This window comes from Filicampus tigris, chromosome 5 (genome assembly GCF_054856515.1).
Source record: "Filicampus tigris isolate MCC_2025a chromosome 5, RoL_Ftig_1.0, whole genome shotgun sequence".
Taxonomy (NCBI): domain Eukaryota; kingdom Metazoa; phylum Chordata; class Actinopteri; order Syngnathiformes; family Syngnathidae; genus Filicampus; species Filicampus tigris.
The window spans coordinates 357547-376067 of record NC_141221.1 but is presented as its reverse complement, the minus strand read 5'-3'; the positions used below and the strand labels follow the sequence as shown (position 1 = coordinate 376067).

The 18521-nt window shown below is 50.5% G+C and overlaps 2 protein-coding genes across 4 annotated transcripts; one reads left to right on the top strand and one right to left on the bottom strand.

The window, feature by feature from the left end:
• The first annotated feature begins 4141 nt into the window (after positions 1-4141).
• LOC147146738 (uncharacterized) lies at positions 4142-17431 on the top strand. Of its 2 annotated transcripts, XR_015086968.1 has the most exons (5): positions 4142-4436; positions 5835-6080; positions 7150-7275; positions 8321-9203; positions 12600-12724. XR_015086968.1 is itself a non-coding variant. In XM_086031950.1 (4 exons), the coding sequence occupies exons 1-4, from the start codon at positions 4259-4261 to the stop codon at positions 13397-13399; spliced, it is 1350 nt and encodes a 449-aa protein (XP_085888076.1). In that variant the 5' UTR covers positions 4146-4258; the 3' UTR covers positions 13400-17431. The 2 variants fall into 2 exon arrangements, 1 of the variants encoding a protein (XP_085888076.1); XM_086031950.1 differs by lacking the exon at positions 8321-9203 and having other exon boundaries at positions 4146-4436; positions 12600-17431.
• On the bottom strand, positions 13732-18520 carry nudt18 (nudix (nucleoside diphosphate linked moiety X)-type motif 18). 2 transcript variants are annotated; one of them, XM_086031964.1, is made up of 7 exons: positions 18295-18512; positions 16834-17171; positions 16623-16733; positions 15647-15749; positions 15437-15560; positions 14950-15071; positions 13732-14823 (listed from the first exon to the last, which is right to left on the bottom strand). In XM_086031964.1, exons 2-7 carry the CDS (start codon positions 16996-16998, stop codon positions 14435-14437), a joined length of 1014 nt encoding a protein of 337 aa, XP_085888090.1. In that variant the 5' UTR covers positions 16999-17171; positions 18295-18512; the 3' UTR covers positions 13732-14434. The 2 variants fall into 2 exon arrangements, with proteins under 2 accessions (XP_085888090.1, XP_085888089.1); XM_086031963.1 differs by having other exon boundaries at positions 13732-15071; positions 18295-18520.
• Between the last annotated feature and the right edge of the window lies 1 nt (position 18521).

Genomic DNA, 18521 nt, shown 5'->3' with positions numbered 1-18521 from the left:
CTGCTGTATTTTGCTTCAATGCGAGCACTTTGGGGACATTTTGGCATTTTCCCGCAGGCTGCAAAGATAAACTTGTCCTCGAATTGATTTTTTTTTTTTTTTTTAATTCGGCCATCGAGAAGGATTCAGTGAGCGGCATGAACTTTGGTCGATGCGTAGACCCCCCCCTCAAGAAGCCATGCCGGAAAACATTTTGGCTCGAGACCGTCGGAAGCCGGAAGAATGGCTTGCGCTCGCCGGGCAACAGGACATTTGGTAAAGGCGTCCATGACGAGAAGAGCCACCAAGAAGCCATGCCGGACAGAGACAAAAGACAGAGCGGGCGCGGCCGTTCGAGGCCCACCCACGGCGATATGAAGGAAATGCTGCGTTCGGATGTGGCTCGAGTTGACGTCTTCCCTTGAAGGCACTCCGTTTTGCCGTCGGTGGCGGCAGGTTTGTCAAAGGATCAAAGGGACGGCTTTGTGGCGCCGGTGTCGGCTTTGTGGCGCCGGTGTCCGCCGCGTGCGGCCCTGGCGCGTGCCCGCCCACTTGTCCCGGCAGCGGAGTAGACCCGGGGCCCGTGTCTGGGAGGATCGGCCGAGCCGGTCGTGCGACACGCACTCAAGGGGCCTGTCATTGATTGACTTTCATCTCAGCGCATTGGCGCCTTCCAATGCTTTTGCCTCTCGACACACTCTGGCCGATTCCCGCTGCGCATCCCGGACGGCAACAATAGCGCGCCATCCGTCGGCGGCGCGTGGCAAATTTTCCAGCGCCGCCACGCGCGCGGCCCACTCGCTCAGTTATCATCAGCGTGACTATCTGCTGGCGCATGTGTCACGTCGGCGTGCGGCGAGCCCCTTTCAACTTCCTCTCTGAAAGCGACAACTTGCCAGCAGCCTTTTCCCCCCCTTTCATGCCGTTCGCCCGACGCGGACGCGTAGGAGGCCTCGCGTGCGCTCCTCGGCGCCAGCAAAGATGCCCACTTTGACTCGGAGCCGCAGCGCAGGAGCGGACGCGGAGCGACGGCACATCCGATGTTGGCGCGCCGCGGGCTTAGCCACGCTCGTTAGCCACGCCGGCACCAGCCAAGGACGGCTGGAGCAGCAATCGTTGCTTTTGCCACGATAATTCGAGCACGTTTTGACACCGGAGGCAAAGCAAAACAGATTTGCAATCTGTCGCGGCTTCTTCCGTTGGGGGCTCACGTGGACAAATTCCCCCGCGGGGTCGACAATACGTCGAAAGTTGAGTCGGACTCGGTTGAAGAATGACGTCGACCCTGCTGTTTGCGCGCGGCGCCGCGGAAAACAAACGCTAACGACCTTCCGTTGGGCTGAAACCACTTGCTTTGTTTGGCTGTAATTGGAAGCGGGCGCGTCAAAGCGGTCATGCGGGCGGCGCTTTTCGAAAGCTTCCAATTTGACTTTTTGAAATCCGGACCCGCCGCCTCTGCCAACGCTTTCGTAGCCCTTTCAAACATTTTCCCCAGCTGCTTTTCAACGCGTCGGCAACAGGAGAAGATGAGACGAAGCCGGCGCGCGTACTTGTCGGAGTGCTTTGGTCGCCTTCGAGAAGTATCGGGGCGCATCTTTGGCCGAGCCGTTCCGTAGATTGCGGCGTATTCGGGCCACTGAATATGTCCGGGAGTGCGTCTCGGGCAGCGGTCCCGCGCGCCTTCAAAAGTCTTCGGCCGCTGAGATGACGGAGGTCAGAGCAAGGCCTTCGTTGGCATGAGGACGTTGGCGTTCCAAAAATGCTTTCAAGCCTCCGACAAAGTGGGAGCACGTAAGAAGGATTTTGCGGCTGCCGATGTTCTCCGATCCGGAACTGAAATGCCGCCACTGACTCCAACAAAGCGAAGCAGTGAAGAGCAGATGCATCGTGGCAACGTTGGCAATTAAGTTGACCTGAAGCGTCCTTTCAAATGGAAGTGGAAAGTCTCGAAAAGCCGCCGGCAGGTTTGCGTGGCGCTTTTCGGGAGGATTTCCGTCCGTGCGGGAGGGCCGTTTGACTTTAGGTGACTCGTCAAGAGCATTGCTTGGATTTGGGCCAACTTCCAGGGAGCCTTATTTCGGAGCACTTATGGGATTTTGAAGAATCGCTGCGCATCTGGGAGCAGAAGGTCGCTTTTAGGGAGCCTTTAGGAAGATGAAAAAACTTATTTCAGTTGACATGGGAGCACTTTTCCCACCTCTGCAAAACAGGCTAGTCAGTGTCCCAAGTATAATGATTGATCCTTGGGGTATTTTGATCACACATGTTATGAAAACACCTGGGGTGGCTTTTTAATAGTGAACCAAAAAAACCTCCTCTAACAATATCAAAGTGTGCGCCTTTCACCTTTGATGTCTTTTGTTGGCCATGTGAACACTCGCCGCCAGAAAGAGAGCGCAAAGGGAAAAAGGGGCAAAAAGCCAATCAGTCGCCAGCACACCAGTCGGAATCCGAGTGTGAAATTGCTTTGTGGAGGAATGGGATTGTTGCAAGTGGCTTTTTTTGGGGGGGTTGTTTTTTCCGCAAACGGTAGGCTGGCTCCCGGTGGCTGGCGCCAGTCTCGTCTTTCCAATTTTGGATGCTGCGAGTGTGTGCAAAAGCGCGCTGGACGGACACACCTCGCCGAAGCTAATTGGATTCGTTGTTGTTGCTATTGATGATGACGACGATGATGATGATGATGACGACGACGACGACGACGATGATGATGCCGACCGGGCAAGAGAATGGGAAGCTCCTTTTATGAGTTCACAAAATTAGTGAAGTGGAAAATTGAAGTAATAGACTAGAATGTGCGGAGACACATTTTCTCTCTTTAGTCTTTTAATTGTCTATCACAAAAAGTAAGGAAACGCGCGTTTGCTGTATCATTTCCTTGCCGCAACAACCGGCAATCAATCTTAGGACTGTTGGAAAACCGCCTTCTTACCCTCTGAAGGTACAGAGCTCCGAATACATATTTGCCCTGCTTCTCAAATTCCGTTTCCCCACTTCAATGTTAAAGATCATCAACCAAATGTAAATATCATATGATGTGTCCCCCCCCCCCAAAATCAAGTTGGCCAGCCAAAAGATCTCAAAATGCCACCAGAGAAGGTTCGGCCATCGCTTGGTGACCTCAAGCTGAAGCGCACTCAGGTTTTGCAGCAGGGCAACCGTTCAAAACACACCAGCAAGTCAACATCTGAATGGCTTAAAAAAAAAGAAGAAGAAGAATTTGAAGTGGCCCAGGCAAAGACCCGACTTGAATTATTTTCATTGTTTAGGTCTCACTATAGCAAAAAGATATTGGTGTCAAAGTTGCTGCAGCTGCTGCCAATTTGCTCTTTTTTTTGGTCAGAAGCTGGTGTTTTGGGTCAAACCAAACAATGTTCTACTGCTTCTTACGCAAAAGCTCAAAACAAAATGTCATTTTTGGTGCGCAGTTCTGTTGTTGACCAGCTCATGGAGGGAATCAATAATCAGAAAATAAGTTTGCTTTCATATGAGGCAAATTAACAGAGTCACACAGCGCATAACAACAAGCAAGTCGACAATTGTCAGTCCTGTCACCGACTGGTCTGCCGCTGCAATGTTCCTAAGCCTTTTTATCTGTTTTAAAACATGTATTTGTCCCTACAAAGCGTGACAAAATTCCGGCTTTCACCTCAAGACCATGTAAAATACTTCAAACGTGTGACAACCTTTCAGCCAAGAGCCATGTGCAATGTACAAAAGTGTATGGCTCCTTCTATCTCTATCTGAGGTGTGCTAAGAGTAGAATTGCTCCAATAAATCAGGCCGATAATCTGAAATACTAAACGTGTACGTGGTAATATTTTCTCCATGGGTTCGTGTCTTTCTGTCGGTTTGTTTTATGTCTTTTCTCACAAGGCCCTACCCTGACATCTACAGGTTGTTTTTTGCAGTGCACTTGTGACGTCATGTAAGCTGACTAAAAAGGCCTTAGCTTCTCATTTCGTTCAAAAGTTGCATTTGATTCTTGACTTGAATTCTAGTTAATTATCATGTGTCTTCGATTTTACATCCTGTAATCCCGTTTTGTGTCTGTGGCCAAAAAGAAAGACCCCTGACCCGTCTGGGTCGTCGTCGTCAATACCGTTGCAAGATGGCCGACTTTTGACGTGTTCGTCAGGTACTGCCGTAAAAAAAAAAAAAGACACCACAGAAGAAGTAAAAGCCGGAAGTTAGCATCGCTTCAAAACAACGCCCGGTCGACGACGAGTGGGAATTAGAAACAAACAAACAAAGTAAGGTCGCTGGGAAGCAAAACATCAAAATGTTGAAAGATTTGGTGAGGGAGCGACTGTTGGCGGCCGCCGACGAGATATTGGAAATGTTTGAACGGACGATCGCGTCGTACGAGGAGCAACTTTGCCGAGCGAGAGACGAGAGCGAGCGACACCGGCGACAACTGGAAGCTGTTTGCAAGCCTCCGCTCGCGGAGCAGCTACACGGTTGGTGCGCATTTTGCTTCAACGTGATGGTTCCACTCACTCCAAAGGTTCAAACGTGTTCGCCCAACTGCTTGCTGCACACGATGCAGGCGTGTGCGCGCGTGCGCGCGTGTGTGTGTGTGTGGGGGGGTGTGCGTGCGCGCGTGTAAAGCGTGTCAAAACGTCAAAGGTCAACTGATCGGACAGGTCTCTTAAAGACGATTCCAGCGATGCCAGTGCAGTATTATTTTCCCGTGGCAAACATTCAGAAGGTTGTGATTGTTAAAGAAATGAAAATGCAGCAATTTCTGGCCGTCGTCGAGATTTGACCTCGCCCGGCCCCGCGAGTTTTAAACCTCCATAACTTTCTTCGTCATATAACTTAACTTTATCCTATTTTCATCATTGGGAAGCTCTCAAAACTAAGCAACGCACAAGAACGATGTTATTTTTTCCCCCCCAATTAAGTCACAAAAACAGCCTTGCTATGAATATTACATTAAAAATTGTCAGCAGAAAATATGAAAGCCTCTTTTAGAACAGGAACCTAATGTGCAAATAAAAAGCAATATGATTATTGTAGGCGGCACGGTGTTCGACTGGTTAGCAGGTCCGCCTCACAGTTCAGAGGTCGTGGGTTCGATCCCGGCTCCGGCCTGCCTGTGTGGAGTTTGCATGTTCTCCCCGTGCCTGCCTGCGTGGGTTTTCTCCGGGTACACCGGTTTCCTCCCACATTCCAAAAACATGCATGGTAAGTTGATTGGACTGTCTAAATCGCCCCTAGGTGTGATTGTGAGTGCGGATGTTTGTCTCTGTGTGCCCTGCGATTGGCTGGCAACCAATTCAGGGTGTCCCCCGCCTACTGCCCAAAGACAGCTGGGATAGGCTCCGGCACGCCCGCGACCCTTGTGAGGATAAGCGGTATGGATAATGAATGAATGAATGAATGAATGAATGAATGATTATTGTACAGTACAGCAAATGAGCCTGCAGTGACTGATTGCTGTACATGATTTTTTTGGTGAGAGGTGCCATGCAGACAAAACAAAACAAGAATCGAGAATGAAGAAACGCTCCGTAAGTTGTTCATGTACACCGTAAGAAACAAATATATCACGGTTAGGAGGCATTTGGAGTTGAAGCGATTGAAAATATGAGCCGTCATGGCGGGGTCCAAGTCCAGAAACGGAGCCAGCAAGTTAACCAAATAACATAAAAGTTGGGAAAAAACATGGAAAGAAATATAATCAATGTGCATGTTTGGGATTGAAGAGTGGCCGTCGTCAACTTAAGGTTTTGAGGGGAGGTTGTGGACACGGACTTCGGGCCGTGTTGCCCCAGTCATAGACTGAATCAAATTGCTCTCTGGAGAAACGCGAAAGATGAAAAAGGTGACGTGCTCATGTGTTTGTGTGACAGAGCCTCCCCGCATTAAGGAGCCAGAAGAAGATCCAGAGCGCCGCCTCTTCTTGAAAGAGGAAAAGGAGGAGGCCGACATCGGCCAGTTTCACCTGCCGGCTGAAGGCGCCCAAGACGAAGCGCCCGGGTGGTCGCGACTTGGCGCTCGCGGTCCGGGCGGAGGACCCCGAGCCGACGGCCTCTTGGCGCCGCTGTCGGACGGCTGCGACGCACGACAACTCTTGAGGGCTCACCCGCTCGCTGAAGGTGAATTCAAGTTTTGGACTAAACACTCACTAGGCCTGCCGCCGTCATCGCCACGTAACCTTAGCTCAGTAAAATGGACTCCATCGTTTGGACACCCGACTCGCTAAATTGTCCTTGGCGCTAACCGTAGCAGTCGTCACAAGCAAACATTCTGGCGTCATGCTTTCATGAAATCAAATGCTAAATACAAGCAGGAAGAAACCCAAATCAAAAGCAGCCTAAGAACTTTTGCCCTTTTTAGAATTTCAATGAATGGGCCAAGAATCGCAGTATGCAAAACGACAATCACTCTGATTGCTCGTTAGCTAGCAAACGCTAAGAAGTCTGCCTCTCAGCGCATCGCCGCCACTGACCGATCACGTCAATGCAACGGCAAATCCGATCGGGCGAACCGCATTCTCTCTCTCTCTCTCTCTCTGTTGTCTCTAGTCTATCTGTCTGTCTTTCTGTTGTTAGACCAGCTATCAATTATACTTCATCTATCCGTCACTATTTGTTGTCAGGCCAATTGGCGACGTCTCACGTGTGCATACCAAAGAAGGAAGTCGAGATGTTTGCGAGTCGACAGCTAAAGACGAAAAGAAGAAGGTTACTTGCACAGCTCTGCACTGTCGACCAAGTCGAATCTAGCTTTAAAACAACAATCAGAATCATCAAATTTGAAGAAACATTTGGAGTCGCGCACAGTAAGCTGACCGAGTCCCAACAGGTTGCTGGTGTGAGAGAAACTCCTCCGTTGCTCAGCCCGCAGCCACAAAGTGCGCCCGCGAGACAAAGCCTTTGCGCTCGCACGCTGCTTCTCCAAGCTTTCACCGCAAGTGCCGCCTAACACGATACGTGACGCACGCGTCCCACTACAATGAGCAACATGGCGCTGCAGGAAACCCGACAGAATCCCTGGGGAGTAGCGGGCTTTTTTTTTTTTTTTTTTTTTTTAATCATCCATCAAATCGAGAGGGTGTTTGATACGCGACCACTTGCGACATTGTCACAATATCGATAGACTCAGCCCACGATTGGACTTGGACCTCTATTGTGCTGAACTTTGTTTTTGTTTTTTTCCTCCCAGCCAACCTAGATGATACTAACTGGGTTGTAACCTACAAAATGGAAGATGATGACAGTACCTCAGTTGTGGATCAAAGCGCAAGCGCTACAGGCAATGCAGAACGAAGCACCAGTGAAGAAAATGAAGGTGAACGGAACACACTTAGCGTATCGATGTCAAGCGCGCGCAAGACAAGGTACGGTCATATTGGAAAGCCTGCCGAGGAGCAAGCAACAGCCAAATGGCCAATAACTTCATGTACTCCCGAGGCATGTTTTTAAAGCACTTGAACTTTTTCAAGGTCTTGTAGCACACTTTTGAGATAATACAAACACATTTGAAAATGTAGAATATGATCGAAACAATGTTTTGCACAAACATTTGGTACAAACAGTGTAACTGTGTCCCCCAATGGGTTGACAGTAAACAAAGGCTGTTTTTCGACCTAAATCGGACAATGAACATGGATAGATAATCCCGCCCAAAGATTCGGAAATGAACGAAGAGTCGTGGCTTTCTGTAGGCGTCGTAAGCAGGATGGAAGAGGATTTCACGTTCAAGAATCTTGGACGAAAACGGAATACTTCCTGTTTCCATTCTTCTTCCAAATTGATAGTGGTGTCGACACTGTAATCGCACCCAAAAGACACAGGGCAAAATGTTTACGTAATCACACAGGGCAAAATATTGACAAACCGTACCCCTCCCCAAAAGAAATGCGTGGAATAGCGGGCCCGCAAATATGATGGAGTGGCCTCACAGTCATTTCTCCAGATATCTCCTCCACCCTTTCGACCCTCCCCTACTCAGGGAAGCCCCGCTCCCCATTTGCTGACAAGTTTCAGTTGAAGATAGCCACCAATAAGCCCGCAAGGGATCAAATTCAAATTCAAGTGTTCCAAGTGGACGCCTCAAAGTGACGGGGACTTTTCAAATGGCATGGCGTGCCCCAAAAAGTTGAAGCAAATGCATGATTGCATGAAGTCGTGTACTTCTTTCGCCCCGGTATCGTGCAGGGAGCACTTTGAAGGCTTTTCAAGACCTACGGCCGTCCATGCTTTTTCCACAAAGACGGCGGCCGCTAGTGTACGGCTGCTACTTTGGGAATTGTTTTTCCTCAAACGCCAGGGCCTTGGGGGAGGGGCTCTGTGACGAGCGCGAGAGTCAATATTGATCATACTTTCCCTTTCAGCGTCACCGCAGAAAAAGGGCAAAAAGAGAAAGCGTCGTCCACACGAATGGCTGCGAAGTCAAATGAAAGAGGCCAGAAACAAGGGCCAGGCCTACGTGAACACCAGGGGCGTCCCCGTCCCGGAGAAAAACCTGGTGGCCCTCCCTCGCCACTTGTGCCGACACAAATGCAGCCAACGCGTCTCGGAGGAAGAGCGCCGAGCGATATTCCGCAACTTTTGGGATCTGGGTCATTTTGATGCGCAGAACGCTTTCATCTGCGCTTCCGTCAAGCTGGTCGACATCCAGCGCCGGCGGCCGCAGCGCCGGCGGCGAGACGCGGGCGAGCCCAAAAACCGCACTTACTCTCGCAAATACAGCTTGACCACCGGCCGGCTCGGCCGCGTGGAGGTGTGCAAGACCTTTTTCCTGGCCACGCTGTGCGTTTCCAACGGTCGAGTCGATCGAGCGCTCCAAAAGCAGGTGAGGAAGGGCCAACGTTTACCGTCTCCCGACGGCAGGGGCAAGCTCGACAATCGCAAGCGAGTCAGCCGCCACTCCCTGCTGGCCATCAAAGACCACATCGACTCGTTCCGCAAGTACGAGAGCCGGAAGTACCTCTGGCCGGCCTTGACCGTCTCGCAAATGCATCGTCTTTACAAAGAACAATGCCGAGAAAACGGAAGGGAACCGGAGAAGGAATGGCTCTATCGGAGGATCTTCCTCACACACCTTCAGTCCCCCGGCCAAGAAGCTTGCCCGGATTCCGCTGCGACCGACCGGGACGAGAGCTGAGGCGGCCCGCTTTCCCAAAGGCGCCGTTTTGGCCGTCGACCGAGCGGGCCGGGTCCCGCGGAAGACCCGCTTCGCCGTTGGCGTCTCCCCGCGGCGCTCGGCCCCGTCAGGTGGACTACTACTGCTGCTGTCTAATAAGTTAACGTCGCGCCGTGTCGTGTCGTGTCGTGTCGTGTCGCATCGTGTCGTGTCGTGTCGCGTCGTGTCGCGACGTGTCGTGTCGCGTCGTGTCGCGCGCGCCGCGCCCAGTGTTCAGCGTCGCCCTCTCGCCATCCATCGCAGCCCTGCTCGTCCCGGCGGGGCCGTTCAGGGCTCCGGACCGAGAGCAGTTTGGGCCCCCGGGGGGCCTCGTTTCCTAAGGGTACGCCTCCAACAAAACAAGAGGTGGCACCGCTATGACCACGCTATCGAGGGCCGGGGGACCACGTCCCCGCCGCGCCGAAAGTCTCCAACGGCAAGACGCGTTGAGAAAGTCCAGGTCCAAACATGCACGCGCGGCGGGCAGATAGCACTAAGACCGTCAGCCGGTGTTCCGCCCACGTGGCCAGGTGACATTCCGCTAATGAGGAAGTCAAGGGATCCCCTGTGAAAATACAGTCGCTCCATATCAACGACACGAATGCAACCGATGTCAGGGTGCGCACATTTTCTCAATCGGGCCCCCAACCGGCAGCCTTGTTGGACAACAACTTGAAGCCAACTTATCGATCAGGGCAGGCGCGCTTGTTCACTTTTTTTTTTTTTTTTTTTTTGAATTGCTTGCGTGACACAAACATGGACAATTGAAGGTACTGTAATGCCCTCGCACGTGGGCAAGGAGCGCTGTCTATTTCCAATGGAAGGCTGCGAATGACAAAACACGGTTAGATTTGTGGGTCATAGAATAGACCAGCTCGATTAGAAACGTATCCGCGTCGTTCTCCAAAATGGCGGTCGGCCGAAGGTGAAAATGTTTTTTTCCCCCTTTTAAAATCACTCACCAGGTGTGGCTGTTTCCAATGTTGCATATACATGGCAGAGCTCAAATTTAAAACAACCTTGCTGAGATTTGTGCCGCTGTTTGTGTGTGAATGTGTATTTTGAATCGTGAATTGTAATTTTGAGCGGTGAAAAATAGCCGTCACGACGTCACGGTTTTTGAATCAAGCCGATTCTCGCAGCCGCAAATCCCGCCGCCAAGCGCACTGTTGCTTTTCAATAGTTGGTGTTGCGGCTCGGTTTAAATCGGCGGGCTCGGGACAAGATGGATTCTCGGGGTTGTGTACTGTGAGGATTGCGGGCAAGGTGAATAAGTGGTGCTGGCTTTCTCAGGAAAAAGTAAGACTACGAAAACTACGCCCGTGCCTGCGTATCGCGCATGCTTGCCAATCAGGAGCGCAGCCGGAACGTGGCGAATGGGTGGGCCCGGAAAAATCGGAATATTTCTCTCCTCCTGTCCCGACACGTCGTATATTCACGTAAAAAGACAAACGGAATAATAATAGGATGTCCGGATCCTCCTTAGACACCCGCAAGTATGCCATTCTTAATATTCAATCAAATTAAAAACACAACAAAATGCAAATGCAAAAAAATAATTTCATCATAATTGACTAAAAATGGAAAAGTCTTTCTTCATGAATCTCACTGGGTGTGCAGTCTGTCAATCTGGGTGCACAGCCAGGCCCACGCATGGCTCCGCCCCTGTTGCCAATATGTATTTTTTTGTGTATTGACTGTTGATAGATTTGGTCACTTGTACCAGTTTTTCAACTGAATATCTTTGAGGGTAGTGAAGCTGTTCATGTGTAAAAAAAAAAAAAAAAAATCAAAAAATCATTGAAGACTTTAGCGTTTAAAATATTGTTTGTTGCGTTTTTATTACACAATATTTAACGCAATGGTGTGTTTTTTTTCAATCTTGCAGCCGACAGTAAAACTTATAAAAATGAGACAAAATCATTTTGGGGAAAACGAACAAAACCCCTGTGAAATCTTTTTTAAAAAACTCAAAACTAAATACAAGCTAAAACGAGAAAATCAAAAACTATTATAACGCTCCTCATTGTTACTTCCCATGGAAATTTACTGGAAACTACACAATGTCGAGAAGAAAAAAAAAGCAAGAAACGTAAGTCTTCCAAAATTGTATTTATTTATTCGGGGTGTTTACAGCATGAACTCTGGTGAGTCGGTGCGTGTGTGGTGTGTGCTCTTTGTGATCGTCAGCCTTGCAATACCGTCGCAAGATGGCGACCGCGAGACGTATCAGGTAGCTGTCGTCAAAGGCGAAAACCAACGAAGAAGAAAAAGGCGGAAGTTACCTTCTCTTCAAAACACCGCAGCGATTTGCAATTAATAATTATATTAAATCCAACTCCGGCCAAAATGTTGAAAGATTTGGTGAGGGAGCGACTGTTGGCGGTCGCAGACGAGATCTTGGCCGTGTTTGAACGGACGATCGCGTGGTACGAGGAGCAACTTTGCCGAGCGAGAGACGAGAGCGAGCGACACCGACGACAACTGGAAGCTGCTTGCAAGGCTCCACTCGCGGAGCAGCCACGAGGTTTGTCAGCCGAACGGAACATTTGACGCGTTCCTCACTGCGGCTGAAAACGTCAACTCGCATGGATGGCGCCGGCTCGAGACGAGACGAGAAGCGAAGCCCGGGAATGCGCAACTTACTTTAGTGCTAGAGAGGGCCCGATTTTTCATCAGCACAACTGGGGGCAGGAATGCTATTTTCAATGTGGAGCCGCAAAAAGCTGTGTAATTGGCGCTCATTGACATGCACTGGGAAAGGTGGGCCAAAAAATGTTGCCATTTGCCAACAGCAAGTGGACCTTTAATGTGTTATTCAGTTTGTATATTGCTCGCGACATTGTCGTCTATTTAGCAATTTCGTGCCAGAAGTTTGTGTTCAAGCGATCAAAAGTGACGCTTTAATAAGCGGCTGTCAGTATTTTGTCCCATAGAGGAAAAGAAAACATCATACAAATTAGGGCCCGAGGCCGCCCCGAGTATATTTGTCAGAATACAATTCCGGTAACAAGTCGTCGGCCAATTATGAAATATATCAGGCATGGAAAAAAAGCAACTTCTTTCGGGGTCCCTTACAACAATAAAGAGAGTCGTTACAGGCGGAGCGTTTGACTGTTTAACTGTACTTAACTTGACAGCAGAGGAAAATCGGGCATTTTATTGGATTTTTTTTGGGGGGGGGGGGGGGATTTCATCGTCTTTGTCTCATGTTGTTCTAATATGTGTAAAAGACAAAAGGGAATATATATTTGTGCTGGTTTTAAATAAGAGAGCTGATATCGGCTGTCGGCCCGAATAGCACTACAAAGTAACAGCTCAACGTGGTTGCGTGTGAGTCCTCGTGGTGGCGCAAATGTTTGTAGTTTGGGCCGAGGGGCAACTGTTTCTGACTAAACGTCCAGCATGTTCCAGAATGAGAGGTCTCTCTTTAAAAAGGTCAAGGGAAACTGTCAACTTAACGTGTTTTTCTTGCTGGTGTCCCGCAGAGGAAGATGATGATGATCCCCGTGGCTGGCAGAGGGGGCAGGAGAGGCCCCGGCCCCCCCACGTCATAGAGGAAGTGCATGAGGCGGACGTCGGCGCGTCGCCTCTGACCGTGGCGGTGGTGAAGAGCGAAGGTGCACTTGACCGAGGCCAGCCGGGCCCGCCGGCAGCGGCCAAAGACGGCCACGCGTGCTCCGTTTGCGGCAAAAGCTTTTCTCACAAGTGCAACTTGCCCGCGCACATGAAGACGCACAGCGGAGAGAAACCTTTTTGCTGCTCCGTCTGCGGGAAAAGCTTCTCCCAAAAGTCGCACCTGATCTCGCACGGCAGGACGCACACGGGGGAGAAACCCTTCCGCTGCTCGCTTTGCGGCAAAGGCTTCTCGCAGAAGGTGCACAGGGAGTCGCACATGACCACGCACACAGGAGAAAAACCCTTCGCTTGCTCCGTGTGCGGCGAACGCTTTGCGCTCAAGTCGGCCATGGTGTCGCACGCGCGCATTCACACCCGAGAGAAATGCTGCGCTTGCTCCGTGTGCGGGAAAAGGTTCCCCCAAAGGGTGCACATGGAGTCCCACATGAGAACGCACACGGGAGAGAAACCCTTCGCTTGCTCCCTCTGCGCTAAACGCTTCACCTGCAAAGGCAGCTTGAACGTGCACATGCGCGCGCACACCGGAGAGAAACCTTTCCGCTGCTCGCTTTGCGGGAAGCGCTTCCCGTACAGGAACAGTTTAAAGGCGCACATGACGTCGCACGGCGGAGAGGACGTCTTGGCCTGCCGTGCCCCGTTTGAGGCGTGACCTTCGCTCAAAGGAGAACCTGATGGCGCTCGCGCGGCGGCCCGCGCAGACTAAACCTTGGCCTGCCGGCTTTGCCTTCGACTGTGGGCTTCCTCCACAAGAATCCAAAAACAAGGCCTCCATTGCCAGGAAAGGGGAAGGCAAGTCTTCAACGGTTTTAACAGTGACGCGGCCCCACTCGTCAAAACACAGCATGGCCAGGAATATTCTCTCTGCGCAATCGGAGTTGAGCGGCAAAATGCAGCCATTTTTATCCATCCGTACTTGCATGGTGGCTAACCGTCGTAGCGTTGCTTCAAGTCGCTCAATATTGGTGAGAAAAGAGAAAAAAATGTGGATTTGCATTTATTGTTGTAGCACTGCACACCTTCAGGCTGTTACCGCCAGCCCAAGCCCAAAGGCCAACCTTCTACATCCAAAGAAAAAAAAGACGAAATGGATATGTGTGTTTTTCACAGGACAGCCTAACCCTAACGGCATGTCAGTACATTGGTCAGTTTGCTTTCGTAGAGTTCAACATTAAATATATTTAGCATTCAAACGTTGTGGTGTGTTCAGTTGAATACACAGTCCACCCCCGGGAGGGATTATTATTATTATTATTATTATTTTTTTTTTTTAATATAATCGAAAACAAAAATCTTCGATAAACGCCGATCAACCTTCAATATCCGTTTTCCAAGAAAATCGGGCCGGGGAAAAAGAAAATGACCATCTGCAAATATGTGAATCGGCGGGCGGCCAACCACGAGTAGGTTGAAGAGGTTTTGCAAATCTTTGTGTTGCCTTTTTGCTCGTGTTTGACACAAGGTCCCAACTTGATTGGAACGGGGCTTTGTGTTTTGTGTGGCGGCTTGCTTCACACTGTGGTTCAGTGAGGCCCCAAACCAAGTTGTGCCTTCAAGGGGATCTGCTGAAAGGTGTGTCACCTAAGCGCCGGCGAAAGCCGAACTGCCGGAAAGAAAAGGTCTTGCTTCACAATGCTCCCTCCTCATTTTGTGTACGCGTGCTACCGGCACAACTTGGTACTGGTCATCAGTAGAGGCTGTGCATGGGCAGGATGCTGGCGTTTCTGCTCTTTTCCAGCAGTTTGTCTCGGAGGCCGGGCGTGAGGACCCGGTGCCAGGCGTAGCGCGGGTTCTCCACGGGCGGCGGCCTCTGGGCGGCCGGCGGCGGCGGCGGCATCCTGGCGCCGTCCTCGTCTCGCGCCGCGCCGTCGGGCTGCAGGGCCACCAGCGTGTTGAAGCACACGCCGTCCGTCTTGCCGTGTTGCCGCCCGTCGTGCTGCAGGCTGAACACGCCCAGCGTGTTGACGTTGTGCTCGTAGTACGCCGACGGCACGGCGTCCTGCGCCACCATGTTGGCCGCCCACGTGACGGCGTGAGTCTTCAGAGCCGCTGCCGTGGGGAGGTGCGGCCTGGGGGCTGAGGGACACCACAGGGAGGCAGGCTGGGGACTAGTAGCCACAAAGGCACCACTTTCTGATGGCACAATCGGATGGACAGCTACCGTCCGAGGGCATGGTTCTGTGGGGGACGGGGCAGGTCTACCTTTGACCAGCAGGATCCAGACGTTACGGTCCGCGCAGAAGATCAGCACCAGCCTCTGGACCACGTGGCGGCAGCTCATGTCCAGCGGCAGCGTGACGGGATGCCAGGCGTCGCGCCGGTACCTGAACGCAGCAGGGATTAGTCCAAGACCACTCTGATTCAGAGACAAGTCCTAGACCACTTTGAATCAAAATTCCAGTCCAAGACCACTCGGACGGACGAGTCTGAGACCATTCTGACTCGGAGGAGAGTCAAAGACAACGTTGGCAAGTCCAAGGCTGCTCTAACTCAGGAACAAGTCCGGGGCCATACCGACTCGGGTCCTATCCAGTGCCACTCCGACGTGGAGACGACCGTAGTCCGGGACCACCTCGACTCGGCGACAAGTCCGAGACAAGTATGACTCCGAAATCAGTGCAGGACTGCCGCCACCAGAGGCGAGTCCTAGACCGCTTTCACGCCACTTCTAAACACAGCAAGGTCTTACTTGAGGCCGAAGTCGATGAGACGCAGGATGTCCCGGCCCCTCAGAGGGAGAGGCGCACGTCGGTCCCACCAGGCGGCCTGGAGAGAGTCCTGATCCGCCGACAGCAAAGTCTTGATGCTCCCGCCTGGAAAGGCAGACGCTTAGCGCACGTCCGGCGGCTGGGCCGAAAGGCTCCCGCCGTTGCTGGACTGCAACTCGGTGACGGCTCACCTGTGATCTTGGCCAGGAAGACGAAGCGGATCCACTGAGGTCCCTGCTCCTGGATCAGCAGCAACGTGATTGGCTGGCACTCAAAGCCCGCCTCCTCCTTCACCTGCTTGCAGACATAATTGGCTTAGGGAGGCCCACTGCTTGCTACGTTTGGAAAACGTCGCCTGTTTGAGTTGGCGGCCTGAAATGTGCTAGTCATGTCTACCACGAGTAGACCACCCGCAAAAACAAGAAGGTCTGAAGACCCCACGGCCAAAAGACACTGGAACTTTGCTATTGTTGTTTCAAGCGGACAGTTTGGGGCTCATTCCCAGGCGTCCTTACACCCCGAAATTTACATTTTCAAATTCAGCCCGCCAAGCCAGTTTGACTCGCTGGCCTCTCCCCACCGTTCTGGAACAATTCCATAGTCCTTTTTTTTTTTTGTTGTTTTTTTTTTGTTGCCTTTTCTGAGCAGAGAACAAACAAACATGCACATAACGCCAGCTTGTCCCGCCTCCCCGAAAGACCCGCACCGACGGACACGATCTTGACGGAAGCAGTCAGTGAGTCAGTGACCTCCCGCCCGCTCCAAGACGCAGAACGATATGATCTGCTAGTCTGACAAAAAAAGACGAGAAAAAAGTCAGGCCATTAGCAACGTCGTATTTGGGTGGCAAATGAGTAGATCCACTCAGAAGTCAAGCCCAAAAAGAAAGTCTAATATTTTGCTTTGACGTGCTCACGTCAGAGATCATTTGCACAGACGCCTGACAAAAATTCAGCCCCCAAAAGCCTTTTTGACCAAGCAAGCCATATGGAATGTGGTAGGTGTGCCTAGCATGAGGGGACCCAGGAAAAAGTCATACTTGGAAATACACCGCAAGTTCTCCGTTTGGGATTGACGCGGCATTTTTCGGCGGAAGCGATTCGAAGGCGGTTTGTGGCCACTGGCAACTTGAACTCTCTTGCGTCCGACACCGACATTTGCACTCGCCTCTCTCAGCAGCGCCTCCTGCAGGCTCTCGCCTACCTCCACCCTCCCCGCCGGCAGGTACCACTTCTTGTAACAGTCCTGCTTGGCCTCCTGGACCATCAGAACCTCCTCCTGACACACACACACACACACAGAAGCATTTGGGTAACAAGGGCCACTGTTGGATGGACGGACTCCATCGGGGTGGATGTATTTTGGCGGCGCGCGTCACCGAGTCGTTGAAGACGACGGCGCACACGATGTACGTGACGTTGTTCCTGAGCGACGCCGGCTTGCTCTGCTCCAGGCCGACGTCGCACGCCGTCACCTCGCACCCGAGGCCGCCCAGCAGACGCTCCACCTGCGCCTCCACCTGCTCCAGCGGCATCGCCTCCATGCGAGCGGCTCACCGGCCTCTCATTGGCCCGTCGCGCTCCGCTGATGCCCGAACGCCAGAGTTTCTGCCACGTTGCCTTTTTGCCTTTGTCAAATGGAAGGATGCGCCGCGGGCCTTTTTTCTTTTCTTCACCTTTGCTGATCCAGGGAAGGCAAAAGACAACAGATGGTCGTCTGCAAAGCCGCGCACAACGGAGTACAACAAAGTCAAACGCCTTTTACCGAATTTTGATAACAAAATTATGACAGTGAATTCTCATTTTGAAGCTTTATGGCTTACAAGTGTATGTGTATCTAATCATTTTCAAAGGTACGCACGTTTTACAAATGTTATTTTTTACAATCGTTTGTAAAAGGACCTAGACGTGTAAACATGTTTACAAATAAAAATGTATCCATCAACATGATTTGTGTACAAATGAAAAACTAAATGCAACTTTTTTTTTTTTTTTTACTTTTTACACATTTTCATTTGCAATAAATCAAACGTTTAAAAGCACCAATACAACATTCATGATTGTCAGTGTTATGTCACAGTTTGCTTAATTGCAATATGTACAGTTCATTAACCAATTGTTCAAAACAAAAGTGAAATATTGATCATATGTATGCTATGCAAAAAGTATTTTAATAAAAATACTTCCTGTTAAAATTGTATGAGGAATTGAATTGCAATCAACCATTTCAAATAAAAAAAAAACGTAATTAAAAAAAAAAGCATATGTGCAATTGTTTAGTTTACACATTTGCATTCATTCTTAACATGAAATCAAGCAATTAGGGCCGTCCAATGTTGGGGAAATAAAATAAATCGGGTGTGGTCAAAATACTCTAGTCGGCGAACAGCCGGATTAAAGAAGGGCCACACTGTGTCCCGTCCACCCGTGTTGGAGTTGAACATCACAGAACCGAATTCAGGTTGCGCGATATAGCGCGATATGAATACTTCTTGCGTAACAAACAATAGTGCACTCGTTCCAATTGTTTTTTTTTAATCGGATGTCGTCACTTTCCTCCTTCCTGGAAGCCTGCACGTCAATATAAGGATATGAATATGATCGGAAGCTGATCGAATCACAAATCATATGAAGAGGGCCCGTTCTTCAAATCCAACATTAGAACCCCACTAATTCGTGCCCTTTACAATATTGTTACAACAAGCTCAAGTGCATGGCATGTAAATCGTAACCGAACTGAAAAGCCATCGAATATGATCAGGTGAGCGTTAATTACGAAACGAACAGTTATACTCGGTAGTTCTGATTTTTCAATCAAGAGTAGAAAGACTTGGCCCGACCTGAGTTTCTGCTAGGAAGCAACTCTGCGGTGTTTTGACATTTGAGATTTGGTGACGCTAGCGGACGTATGTCTGCTGTCACCTTGAAGTTTGATCAAATAAACGCTGGAATATGCTCACGTTGGGGATTCGAAGGCAAAATTCGTCAAAATTGTGGGGAAAAACAATGCATAGATTAGAATATATTCATCTATCGTGTTATTTCGACGCGTGTCGGAGTCTGGATT

Bases quoted from the DNA above. Each gene is read 5' to 3' on its own strand.
- LOC147146738 (XM_086031950.1), top strand. From the start codon at position 4,259: ATGTTGAAAGATTTGGTGAGGGAGCGACTGTTGGCGGCCGCCGACGAG. The intron at 4,437-5,834 runs GTTGGTGCGCAT...TTTGTGTGACAG, and splicing joins GCTCGCGGAGCAGCTACACG to AGCCTCCCCGCATTAAGGAG. The intron at 6,081-7,149 runs GTGAATTCAAGT...TTTTCCTCCCAG, and splicing joins GGCTCACCCGCTCGCTGAAG to CCAACCTAGATGATACTAAC.
- nudt18 (XM_086031963.1), bottom strand. From the start codon at position 16,998: ATGGAGGCGATGCCGCTGGAGCAGGTGGAGGCGCAGGTGGAGCGTCTG. The intron at 15,750-16,622 runs GCGAGTGCAAAT...GTCTGCAAGCAG, and splicing joins AGGAGGCGCTGCTGAGAGAG to GTGAAGGAGGAGGCGGGCTT. The intron at 15,561-15,646 runs GTGAGCCGTCAC...CTGCCTTTCCAG, and splicing joins CTTCCTGGCCAAGATCACAG to GCGGGAGCATCAAGACTTTG.